Source organism: Esox lucius, chromosome 3 (genome assembly GCF_011004845.1).
Source record: "Esox lucius isolate fEsoLuc1 chromosome 3, fEsoLuc1.pri, whole genome shotgun sequence".
Classification (NCBI taxonomy): Eukaryota; Metazoa; Chordata; class Actinopteri; order Esociformes; family Esocidae; genus Esox; species Esox lucius.
The window spans coordinates 25889122-25903184 of NC_047571.1; the positions used below are offsets into that span (position 1 = coordinate 25889122).

The following is a 14063-nucleotide window of genomic DNA, read 5'->3' on the forward strand; positions in this document are numbered from 1 at the left end:
AAACAATATTGTGGTAGTTTACATAACGATTATCTACATGAAAAACGAATGCTCTGTCACGGTGAAAACACAACACCGGTTATCCCCAAAGAACTGTGGTACAGTACATACCATTTACATTTCATGAGATGAGTGTCATCGGGTTTTAAAGTTGACTTTTTCTAACATATCCTCCATAGACCGCTTGTAGGCTTACTGGAAATAACATAAAATCAAATCATCAGTTTATTTTCAGGGTGGGTAATCATGCAACACGATGGGTGTTGGTGTGTCTCCGCCCACCTGCTCTGTTCACCGATAACCATCCTACAAAACGAAACTGCACTTGCATAATTCTCCTGGTGGTGAGATAAAGATAGCATCCCACTGCTGGCAACCCTCTGCATCTTATCAGGATCGGCCCTGGTCAGTCCCTGGATGGGACATCAGATGTTGCTGAAAGTGGTACATGCCAGTAGAGGGCACATTTTGCCTGTCGTCTAAAAATAAAATCCCAATGCCCCACGACAGTGAAGGGTGCAGGATGGGATGTGGAATGATTGTTCTGTCCCACGTTCTCCCAGTGTTCTGGCTCTTTGTGGTTACTAAACATCCCATATTCTCCCAGTGTTCTGGCTCTCTGTGGTCACTAAACATCCCACGTTCTCCCAGTGTTCTGGCTCTCGGTGGTCACTAAACATCCCACATTCTCCCAGTGTTCTGGCTCTCTGTAGTCACTAAACATCCCACGTTCTCCCAGTGTTCTGGCTCTCTGTCGTCACTAACCATCCCACGTTCTCCCAGTGTTCTGGCTCTGTGGTCACTAAACATCCAACATTCTCCCAGTGTTCTGGCTCTCTGTGGTCTCTAAACATCCCACGTTCTCCGAGTGTTCTGGCTCTCTGTGGTCACTAAACATCCCACGTTCTCCCAGTGTTCTGGCTCTCTGTGGTCTCTAAACATCCCACGTTCTCCGAGTGTTCTGGCTCTCTGTGGTCACTAAACATCCCACGTTCTCCCAGTGTTCTGGCTCTCTGTGGTCACTAAACATCCCATGTTCTCCCAGTGTTCTGGCTCTCTGTGGTCACTAACCATCCCATGTTCTCCCAGTGTTCTGGCTCTCTGTGGTCACTAAACATCCAACGTTCTCCCAGTGTTCTGGCTCTCTGTGGTCACAAAACATCCCACGTTCTCCCAGTGTTCTGGCTCTCTGTCGTCACTAACCATCCCACGTTCTCCCAGTGTTCTGGCTCTGTGGTCACTAAACATCCAACATTCTCCCAGCGTTCTGGCTCTGTGGTCTCTAAACATCCCACGTTCTCCGAGTGTTCTGGCTCTCTGGGGTCACTAAACATCCCACGTTCTCCCAGTGTTCTGGCTCTCTGTAGTCACTAAACATCCCACGTTCTCCCAGTGTTCTGGCTCTCTGTCGTCACTAACCATCCAACGTTCTCCCAGTGTTCTGGCTCTCTGTGGTCACTAAACATCCAACGTTCTCCCAGTGTTCTGGCTCTCTGTGGTCACAAAACATCCCACGTTCTCTGAGTGTTCTGGCTCTCTGTGGTCACTAAACATCCCATGTTCTCCCAGTGTTCTGGCTCTCTGTGGTCACTAAACATCCCACGTTCTCCCAGTGTTCTGGCTCTCTGTCGTCACTAACCATCCCACGTTCTCCCAGTGTTCTGGCTCTGTGGTCACTAAACATCCCACGTTCTCCCAGTGTTCTGGCTCTGTGGTCACTAAACATCCCACGTTCTCCCAGTGTTCTGGCTCTCTGTGGTCACTAACCATCCCACGTTCTCCCAGTGTTCTGGCTCTCTGTGGTCACTAACCATCCCACGTTCTCCCAGTGTTCTGGCTCTCTGTCGTCACTAACCATCCCACGTTCTCCCAGTGTTCTGGCTCTGTGGTCACTAAACATCCCACGTTCTCCCAGTGTTCTGGCTCTCTGTGGTCACTAACCATCCCACGTTCTCCCAGTGTTCTGGCTCTCTGTGGTCACTAACCATCCCACGTTCTCCCAGTGTTCTGGCTCTGTGGTCACTAAACATCCAACATTCTCCCAGTGCTCTGGCTCTCTGTGGTCAGTAACCATCCCACGTTCTCTGAGAGTTCTGGCTCTCTGTGGTCACTGAACATCCCACGTTCTCCCAGTGTTCTGGCTCTCTGTGGTCACTAATCATCCAACGTTCTTCCACTGTTCTGACTACATTTAGCCCTCAATACCATTGTGGTCACAGTATGGTCACTGGCTTCAAATTGGATAATTACTCCCCTCACCTGTCCAAGAAAGTGCTACATTTAAATGCATTACTAATGTATGCAAGTTGTTCTGGATAACATGTTAAGTTACTAGAATCTAAATGTGAAATGTTATCCAAATGATAATGTGGTCCTTTCAATACATCTGATAAACCTATTTCATCACTGTTAGCAGATATGAAGAACTACTTAATTAGATAATCTACCAAATTTACCAAAATCTCAAGATTCAAAAACCTAAGAGAGCTGCTCTAGGGTCTAGGTAAGCAATGTAAAGGCCTACATACCTGTCTAATGTCAGGTTGGCTGTTTCAGATATACTGATTGCATATACTGTCTCCTGTTCTGGAAAGGTGATTTGTGTCCTTAGCTGTATATTCAGACAGAAGAGACTCTCATTTGTTCACATTATCTGTGGTTTGCTTCCAGGGATGGCCTTGCTCCATTAAAAGATCCAATGGTTTATCTTGGGCAGCGTAGTTCCAGGAAATGCTATGCCTTAAAAGCTTTCTCTAGCAATGATAGATCCACTCTCCCTAGAGTAAACAATGATCGGAAGTGTATTTGTGTGTGTGTGTGTGTGTGTGTGTGTGTGTGTGTGTGTGTGTATGGGCGTAGATGCATGGTTGTATGCATGTACAGTATCCTTCAGATCAGTAATGTCAGCCTAAATAAAATATTTAGAGCACAACTGTGCCATTGCAGTAGATAGATAGATAGATAGATAGATAGATAGATAGATAGATAGATAGATAGATAGACAGACAGACAGACAGATAGATAGATAGATAGATAGATAGATAGATAGATAGATAGATAGATAGATAGATAGATAGATAGACAGACAGACAGATAGACAGACACAGACAGACAGACAGATAGACAGACAGACATACAGATAGATAGACAGACAGATAGATGTTCTCAACCTCTGTCCTCACTGACCTAGTAGTCATCCATGTACACATATTCTCCTAGCTGGTTTCAGATGTCTTCCTTGTCTCTGGATCTACATTTTAATTGGTCCCCGGTAGTCTTGCAGAATCTCTACGCTGTATATACACAGGTATGACTGATTTCTTTCGGTCACCTTATTTAGATGATCTCTCATTACCTACAATCCATGCTTTTCTCCGTGGTTTTACCTGTCTCTGATTCTCTGTCTCCAGTCGGAGCCTGGCCTCGATGCATCGCCTGGTCTCAAGGAAGGCCTGGCGCTGGGCGCGGTCCGACAGGTAGCTGATGAAGATGCCGGCTGTGTTCATACACATGAACAGCACTGCCTGGGCTACCACCTAAGGGAGAACATTGAAGATGGCTAAACAGCACAGAAACACACGTAACCTTGTCATACTGGGTTGGATCAAAATCATGGGACGGTTTTGTTAACCAAAACATGTATGTGAACTAAGCTAGATGGCAAAACAGGCCTCTGATGACCGTGTTTGACTGATCAATAAAATTGATAACTATAAGGTACAATTTGATTTGGAGCATATGACTGTTTAGTACCTACACTGAACAAGGCCCCATTGCCGTAAATAATAAAAATAATGTTAACCAAGTTAAGGGGCCTAGATTTTAAGACCCTTTGAATACAGACCATTGTTTATGCATATGAGGGAAAAAAACAGACAGGCACAGCTGGGAGCATGAGATGAAGATAGCAATAAAGATATGGCGATAAGGACATGGGAAAAGGTTTTGGAAAGCAAATCAAAGAGAAAAAGCATGATCCCCAAGGGGTCTTAGGTCGAAGAGAACGGCTGAGAACAAGCAGAGTGCCGGTCAAAGAAGTGGTTTTGGAAAACATCAGAACAAAATGTGCATGATACCCCTAGGTTCTGTCCAAACACCGTACCGGCAATCCAAACTTGCATCAGATGCTGTTGCACAGCATGACACCAAGAGCCCTTTCATGCTATCTGACGCAAGTTCATGGGTTCTTATGATGTTTGGATTTGAATGATAAAAATCAAACAGGGCAGATTAAATATTAGGCAGAATAAAGGTGTAAAATATAAAAATATATCTGCCACCTCCTATTTGTTAGGTATGGTAATGGTTTTCTCTTTGCTCTAATGTCTCTAATTCTCAGTCATTATCAAAGTCAAACCCTCACAGAACAGAAGGTACAATAGGTATCCAGTGGCAGTGAAGCGACAAGCGTCGGCATAATTTCATGAGTGCAGAGGGAAGGCCGTGTTCACGACTCTCTTAGAGTCACAAGGTGATTCAGAACGAGAACGCTGATGGCGGAAACATTTGAGGAAGTGAATTAAACAAGAAAGTGAAAGTGTTTAGAGTTGGTACTTCTCAAACACACATGAAACGCAAGAGTCATTGTTATGGTCACTTCAAAAGCCTCCCCTGAGGAAAATAGAGTGACAATACCTGATGCAATCATTAAGACATTTAACAGTTACTGGTTTTAAGTGAATCTCAGGAGCCTGGATATCTATTCCCCAAAGCAGGCATGGGCAAGCTTGGACAAGTCCCATCACCTGCTGCCATCACTCCCTTCTCCTATTTAAAGAAGGAGGGAAAAAACAACACAGAAACTTCTAAAGATAGGAAACAATGTCAATGTAAATGGGTGGTTGCGTGTGTGTTTGTGTGTGTGTGTGTGTGTGCATACATGTTTAAGAGTTTTGTGCATGTTTGTGCAGTATTTTTATGAGTTCTCCAGAGCCACACTGAATATATATATATACCAATAGGAAAAAGAGGCTACAATACACATACACATACACAGTTGGGTCAGGATATATTTGGACTCTGACACAATTTTCATAATTTGGGCTCTGTACGCCACTACAGTGGATTTGAAATGAAACAACGGAGATACAACTGAAGTGCAGACTTTCAGCTTTAACTCAAGGGGTTGAACAAAAATATTGTATGAAACGTTTAGGAATTGCCACCATTTTCATACACAGTCCCGTTATTTCAGGGGCTCAAATGGAATTGGACAAATTAACACAATCAATTAACATAAATAAAATGTTCATTTTTAATACTTTGTCAAGAATCCTTTGCAGTCAATGACTGCTTAAAGTCTGGAACACATGGACATCACCAAACACATGGACATCACCAAACACATGGACACCACCAAACACATGGACATCACCAAACACATGGACATCACCAAACACATGGACATCACCAAACACATGGACACCACCAAACACTGGGTTTCCACCTTTATGACACTTTGCCAGGCCTTTACTGCAGCTGTCTTGTGTTGTTGTTTGTTTGTGGGTCTTTCTGCCTTAAGTAAGGCCAGGTGTTTTGTAAAAGCACCTTGTGACATCTGCTGATGTAAAAAGGGCTTTAAAAATACATTTGATTGATTGATTGAAGTATTTTTTTCAGGTGATAACTCAGTCGTTGCAGAATATTCCATTTATTTGCCTTAAAAAACTCCTGGGTTGCTTTTGCAGTATGTTTTGGGTCACTGACCATCTGTAAAGTGAAGTGCCGTCCAATCAAATTCGCTGAGTCTGAGCAGACAATATATCCCTATACACTTCAGAATTCCTCCGGCTTCTTCTGTCTCCTGTCACATCATGAATAAACACTAGTGACCCAGTGACATTGTAAGCCATGCATGGCCATGCTCATCACACTGCCTCCACCATTTTTTACAGATGGTGTGGTTTGCTTCGGATCATGAGCCATTCCATGCCTTCTCCATACTTTTAAATTCCCATCATTCTGGTACAGATCTTAGTTTCATCTGTCCAAAGAATGCTGTTCAAGAACTGGGCTGGCTCTTTTAGATGTTTTTTGGCAAAGTGTAATCTGGCCTTTCTATTCTTGAGGCTTATGAATGGTTTGCACCTTGTGGTGAACCCTCTGTATTTGCTCTCATGAAGTCTTCTCTTTATGGTAGACTTGGATAATGATATGCCTACCTCCTGGAGAGTGTTCTTCACTTGGCTGGATGTTGTTAAGGGGTTTTTCTTTACCATGGAAAGGATCCTACGATCATCCACCACTGTTGTCTTCCATGGACATCCAGGCCTTTCTGTGTTGCAGAGCTCACCAGTGCATTCTTTTTTTCTCAGAATGTTTCAAACTGTTGATTTGGCCACTCCAAATGTTCCTGCTTCCTCTCTGATGGATTTGCATCCTATGGATGGCATGTTTCACTTGCATTGAGAGCTCCTTTGACCGCATGTTGTGGGTTCACAGCAACAGCTTCCAAATGCAAATGCCACACCTGGAATCAACTCTAGACCTTTTACCTGCTTAACTGATAAATAAATAACAAAGGAATATCCCACACCTGTCCATTAAACAGCTTTTGAGTCAATTGTCTAACTAATTTTGAGCCCTTGAAAAAGAGGGGGTATATTTTAAAGCTGTTATTCCTAAACCCTTCCTCCAATTTGGATGTAAATACCCTCAAATAAAAACGGAGGGACTGCACTTTAAGCCCATATTCATTATTTAACTGTAACTTGAATATATTTTGGTAAACAGCCAAAATAACTAAACTTGCGTCAGTGTCCAATTATTTCCAGAACTAACTGTATGTGTATAATTGTATAGAGAAGAACATACATTTTCTATCAATCATTTGCGGAATTTCCAGTGTTCCGTGACTGTCTTTTAGTGCAATGATGGAACCTGTGCAAGCCTTACTTTCACACCCCTGATTTAGAGTGAGCTGCTGTCTGGCTCTCCTCCCCTTCATACATTTTACATAGAGCTTGCGTGGATATCAATCAGATAGTTCAAAGGCCCAGTGATGATGTCCTAGCCTACAATTATCATGCATCCATTTCATGGCTGACTTCAAAATGCTACTCAGAGGAAGATGAATGACACACTACACACAGAAAGCTTCTTAAACGTTTGCCTGGGCAGTCACAATGGCCGGCCAGATTGTACATCGGGACATACACTCAACTTTTCCATTATCGGCAAACACCTTTATGGTGAAAGTTATATTGAAACGCACATAAGTCTCTGCCCTTCTATTTACCCTAAATTGCAAGTTGCACTAAGCTATGTAGGTATAGACAACAAGATGTTTCGGGAATGTTCATCTTATCTTAAACTACAGAAATGACTTCAGGACAATCTGAGATGGTGGCTGTTGAAATCCTCTTCCTTTTGCTTGTAGACGAACGAGCCAGGTTCCTGTAGAGGTGGTCCCTGCAGCTTCTAGATACAGCTGAAGCATGGACCCTAATTTGCAGGTTTTAAAACGATTTAATGGCCATTTTCCACTGCATGGTACCGGCTCAACTACTCGTCTATAGCCTTGACTTTAATGCTTCATGGGGGACAGCTCCTTACTGTGTTTAAACACCGCCGTTTCCGTAGATGGCGCTATAGAGAATTGCACATGTGTAAGGCAAGACAATCGCCATTTGGATCCCACGCTGTAGTACGGTGAATGAACATTCATTTTAGCGACTTGGTTCTCTCGTCAACTCTTGTTCAAAGTGTGTAAGGTATAAGCTATATGCTCTGAATTGAACAATACAACATGTGGATTATCACATTGTTTTACTACAATTTGATGAACTCCTGAAACAAACGAAGATCAAGGATTTTTTGGACATCAGACCGAAAATTGCTGAACGCCGAGTCACCTACATCTAAGGTGAGTTCTGTTCTATGATAAATAACTTGCGTTAGGTGTTGTTAGGTTACTGAGTATGAACGTAATTACTGTTTTGTATTAAACAATGACTGTTTGAAATATTCTACTAACATTCAAATTCTTTAGTCAAAGTCACTGGTAGCTGAACGCAAGTTCTGAAAAATTGGCAGGAAAACAAGTTATAGAAACTGAGCTTGAAAATGAGATGAAATACCTACAGTAACCCTTGTTTCTTCGTGTGACCACAAGTTTGGTTGCTTACTATTTTTTGTTTCTTCGTTTATCCTCAAGTTCGGATGTTTTGTGCTTCTTCGCATATCAACAGTTGAACAGGTATGGTAACATCGTTAGCTAACTTGTCTAAATCATGTTTCTTAGTGTAACAAGTTAGAATTTTATAATATGTGCTTACTCCTTGTAATTTTTATCAACTGATACGTAACGTTGGTTAAATAATTTTTCTTTGTGTAACGTTATCCACATCATGTGGATAACGTTACTCTTGGCAGTGAATTTAGATAGACTAGCTAAACCTGGACTTGATGCAATTCTGTTACTGAGGTGTCTGTGTATCCACATTGTTCTTAGATAGCCTGTGTGTGTCTTATGCTGCCGGTTTTTTAAACCTCTTTTCTAAACATTGATTTCAGGTGATGACGTTTTCTGTAGTTTTGTTCCCGGAGGAGGATGACTGTGTGGCAGTAGTTCCACGCCTGTGGATCAAAGGAGGACTTTGCTACTGGCCACCAAACAGCATCACCAGCAGGAAGTCCTTCAGCCATGGCAAGTTTGCCAGAACTTGTTCACCACCTGAAGACACCTGGGAGGCTGTCCCTTATAAGCTCATCAAGCATGAAGGTGAATTTGAAAACATAATAACAATTTGAAAATATGTTTTGCAGGGTAAATGCTTACAAAACCTTAACTTTTCCTAGACACGTGAGATACCGGACGTGAAAATCGTTCCAGCGTGGGCCCCTACCACCCCAAGGCCGCACATCTACACCACAACACCCTGTGGATTGCAGCCCTGGAGGTATGTGAATTACATGTTGATCTCGTAATTGCTGCAATGTTTACTTGGTTTCACCATATTTACCTGTTCACCAACTTTCATGTTTATTTTTATAATGGAGCAAGCACAGTACTCCAAGGCACCAGAGAGGTACTCCACGCCACCATGTAGAGGATTGCTACATAGGTATGTGTGGGTTCATTCACTTAACCCAGATGCTTAACTTGTTATTAAAGAATGTTGCTTCCAATTTTATTTGTCAATTTCAATTTATTTTTAAGGGCAAGAAGGCAGAGGTAGGGGGAAGTTTTAGCTCTGCACATGAAGGTAAGAATGAACATTTTGGCGGACACTGCAATTTGAGTTCTGATTGTAAAATAACCAGATATTAAGGACTGAATAATTAACTGTCTGTCTTTACTTTCAGAACATTTGGAGACAATCAAGTGGCTGACTGAATAGAAGGTCGAGCTGAGGGCACAGCTGGCTCTACAATCAGGTAAAAACAAGACTATAGTTACGCTAGCATCTTGTCTTAATGAAACTGCATTTGTCTGAACGTGTGCCCTTTACTAAAATGCAATACTCTACAGCCTTTCTGAAATTTCATCTATACGGCAGTTTTGTTTATTTCACTATTAAGCTATTGACATTTCATTGTGCTTCTCAGCTTCTGATAAACGTCTGACTGAAAAGAATGTCAAGCAGTACTGTAATTTTAATTTTTTTGCTGCAATGTCCAGTGTTATATATATGATTGCATTATCCTCTTAATATATTTATAGCTCTGTGTGAATGTTCTTATTCTGACTGTAGTTGTAGTGCTATGCCACCATTCATAAGCTTATTGCACTGATGTATCTATGATATTCAATAACTATTGATTGCTGCTAGGTCATACTAATGTATATTACTGCCATTCTAGCCCTTGTTTATTTTGTATTGTATTATGTTTATTTTGTACTTTCACATTCAAATACTGTAATTTTACTGGATCTGTTGCTGGACATGTTTTCTTGCACTATTTGATTTTGAAAGATTTTTCTTTCAATTCATTTGCACATGTTTATTTTGTATGCTTGCTGTATAATGCATGTTTTTCTGGTATGCATCTTGCACTATTTGAAATAAATTGTTTAGATTGTATTCAGTTCATTGTCATTTGTGATATGACAACATTATTATAAAGGATTATTATAAATAAAACCTAATATTCGGGCGTGAGGCATCCTGCTTGGTTTAGTGCTTAAAAGCGGCTAGGCGCCGTCGGGCCGCTGGTGAGCCGCTGATCTGGATATTGTTAGAAGGCACTGTCATGAAAGCCCGCTAGCCGGACGCTTTGCAGAAACGCTCGGTGGCCACAGTGGCGAAAAGCTAGTGGGCCGCCGGTGGGCCACTGGCGTGTTGGTTGCTGGGAGTTGCAATCCATTAGAGAGCTGTAGCTGCACCAAAATCCACCGAAATCCACCAAAAGGCCGGTTTTGTTTTTATCAAAAATGGTCAGACTAGTAATCAAGACATAGACTTATTTTACCAGGGTTAAAACAAACTGAAAAAGAGTTTCATTTAACAATAGAGATCATAGCCTACTATTAAAATGAATGAGTTAAAAGTTAAAGTTGGAGTTAAAGTTCAGTGTTAATTTTGGAAAACCTATTACCAATTTGAAGGCGCAGCCTGTGTCGAGCTACTCTTGCTCATTTAATCCAATGACGGTTTGCATCGTTTGCTATGTTTGTGCCGTTGGCATAGCAGGTTAGGCAACATTTCTCAACCATTGAGGTGTATTTTCCCCTGTATTAAGTTTGTTTGTAGGCGCCGATATTGAAGCAGAAACCTTTCATGCTGTTGTATATGTAGGACAATATCTAGGTGCCACTCTCTAAGCAGAAGTATTTGCTAGCAGTTGCAGTGTTAAATAACTAACATTGAAAAACCATCAAGTATTTAAACAAAATTAGTCCCGGTATTTAAGTAATCAACAGAAAAACCTGCAGCACCCGCAAGAAGAAAAAATTACGGACGTACGATGCCTGCCCGTTGCCTCGCGTGAAGCGCATATCATTGACCTTTAGAGCTGCAAATCGCCAAGCTGCAATTATATTTCGATTAAGTTGCAGCCCTAGCGTACACCTAGTTCCCGCAAAACGAGCATAACATATTTCAGTATGCATTTCAAGGGAGTCTTCATACATTCAATTATTACAATCCCCTTATGATCAGCATCTCCCTCTGGGAGAGCAAAGCGAAAATCCTCCATGCCAATGCAATTACAGTGTTGTTTTGGATAGAGACTTGCTTTGGAAAGAGCATGCTTCATCTCTTGCTGCAAAGGCCAACAGCATGGAGACCTTTGGAGTGCTCATTAAAGGAGAATGCCAGTGATCTGGATGCTTTTAACAGGGTCTTGTTAAGCTTTTGTACCATGGCAGGCACATACAGTATCATACATAAAATGGCAATTGCAATGACAGAACCGGGATGTGTTCATTTCACAATAGCATTAACCGCCAACAATAACAGCAGTGGCTAATGGCATCATATTTCCAACCCTAAGTACATAGAAGCTGCCTGTGCTGTGTGGGGCTGCAGTGCCAGATCTCAAGGAAGTCAACGTCTTCTTAGAAAATAATCAGTCCAGAAAATGCCAATTCAAGGATTAAAACTTCTTTCATGACCTCTCATTCAGTTGAACCTCAGAAGAACACTTAACGTTTAGAGCATAAATGTTTCTGTTAGCCTACTCGGTATTAGAAAAGAGAGAACTAACTTTCAAAAGTAACATTCTAAGATGAAAATTAACTGTCAGAAGGGTCAAAAACTTAGTCACGATGTCTATTGGTATAAAAAGTGTTCAGACAGACTTTCCTCCACTCAGGTGTTAAAGCTGGTGTCCCCAGGTGCAAGTTAACCAACAAGGCGGGGCCATGATACAGCGTTACTAACTAGCTGCTAACAGGTTCTTGGCTGCTAATTATGAAGTCGCTACCTTTGAGATAGCAAAAAGATGAGTACAGCACTGTGTAGTTTGGCACTGCAATCTGCCATGCTAGCACTTAGCGGAACTGAGAGAATTACATTCACACGCAACAGGTAATGGTTAGGGCATCAGATTTCAGTCCGTATTTTAGTCTGGCTTAACTTTCACCTAACACCAAGAAACTGTGATGACCGTCATCAAAATATTTAAGCAATGCAAAGCATGTCTTCTAGACCGGTTATAGAGATGCCCACACTAACTTCAATGGAACCCTGTTCATATTGCACACTAGTGTGATGGGCTTTGTTCAATTTGTAGGTCCCCAAAATGGGAATGTCGTGCCATTTTGGAAACATAATAAATCTTCATCAATATCATGAGCGATGGATGAAGACACAATATGAATAGCAATGAATTACTTGGATGAATAGCAATGGTAAGACAGCTTCTACAAAAACCTTCCAGGTCAATTGCACTGTACAGCACTAAATATAACACTGTCAGGCATTTACGATTCACAACTCCTTGCACAGGCAATTGTCATTGTCAAGCAATTACTGTGCTTTATGCAGATGAACCATATTGCGTATTTAAGCACTAAGGCCTGAAAAGGTTTAGTATATGGACAATATTCCATATTTTCTAGGTGCAGTCCTTTGCTATTGGACCTACACTAGCCAAATACACCACAAACCTTTAAGGTGCCTTAATGCTATTTCAAACGAATTACAGTAAGCTAGTTGTTATTTTCAAGATGGAATAGTAAACAAGTCTCTCACCTGTGGTATATGGTCTGATATACCACACATTTCTGCCAGTACATTTTTGTAATTTAACAGACTTCCTTAAGTAAGTTAATTAGAATTTAATATTAATTCCCTTTGGGAATTGAACCCAAAATCCTGGCAGTCCAAGCACCATTCTTTACCTACTAAACTGCACTCAACCCTATTATTATTATATTAAGTCAGTCATTTCAATTGTGATTTTTCCACATATCGCTCAATGCTAATGCAAATACCTCTTAGTCAGAATGTGAATGGCACTTCATTATGCATATGCAATCAAAATGGAAATGCTACACTATATGTGTGATGAAGCATGTTGAGCAACATTTCAGACTGAGGCCTGAAAACAATGCAGACTAAGGCAGAAATGTGTACAGAATGTGTACAGAACACATTCAAAATCCAGCAGCAAGTTCAGTTTAAATGAGCGATAAAATCATAGCAAAATATATCTATACACAGAAAGAGTGATTAAAGAATATTTGCATATTGAATGTAAAGCAAGTAAAACAAAAAATCCACTCAGTGCTTAGACATTGTATCATCGTCTCATTCATAACCAGTTGGGACTTAGACCAGAGTGGCTATTTTCAAGTTAGGAGTCCTGCTCAGTATGGCATGACAAGATTTTTTTTCTTCAGAGAATGCAAGCTTCATCTCTGGTTTATTTCCATTCTGTAGCCCTTTTCCATATGTCATTGCTCTTACATTTCCCTGGAGCTTCAAGATAAGGCTAAAGCATTAACTCCAGTCAGACGAGGTAAAGTTCACTCTCTCCATCCAGAGTAGAATAGCTCCCTTAGGGGAAGCAGCACTAATACAGTAACATGAGGGACAAAGGCCTTCCGCCATAAACAGAATTGCACTTGCTCTGCGTTGATGCTAGAGACTAAAATGATGTCTCTCATTATGCTGATAAGTGGCATTCACACATTGCATTGGGGAGACTGAGACTGCCAGTCTTTTGTCAAGGTGTTTTATTAGAGTCAAAAGTTCCAGTAAGACATCATTTGTGAAAGAGTTAGCGTGGGAGTACAGCAGCAAGAGGCTTCTAGCTGAATAGATATTGAACTAAACAAGTTAGTCAAGTTACCCTATTGCCGGCTGCTTGCCCCGGGTAAAAACTAAAGTTGTTATAGCAGTTAACCGCAGTACCCTTTGCACTTGTGCATTGCTTAAAAAGACCAGGTCCAAACAAAACCATCATCAAAAAAATGTTTTATTCTGTTTGAATAATCTTTTAATTTGAAAAAATCTCTGTAATATGTTGTGAGTTGATTTTGTGATTGTTAGTTTAATTAAAGCTGGGAACTTACAGACTAACCCCTTCCTAACCCTTACCGTAATACCTACTGTAACCGTAATACCTACTGTAACTGTAATACCTACTGTAACTGTAACTTCAGAAAGCATTTA

The 14063-nt window shown here is 41.2% G+C and overlaps 1 protein-coding gene across 3 annotated transcripts in view; it reads right to left on the minus strand.

The window, feature by feature from the left end:
* adcy8 (adenylate cyclase 8 (brain)) overlaps nucleotides 1-14063 on the minus strand; it is a 74389-nt gene that overhangs the window by 41507 nt on the left and 18819 nt on the right. For all 3 annotated transcript variants that reach the window (XM_034291507.1, XM_029116136.2, XM_034291508.1), the window contains one exon: nucleotides 3387-3536. In XM_034291507.1, the coding sequence (XP_034147398.1) occupies nucleotides 3387-3536 (150 nt within the window). The remainder of the gene's footprint in view (nucleotides 1-3386; nucleotides 3537-14063) is intronic.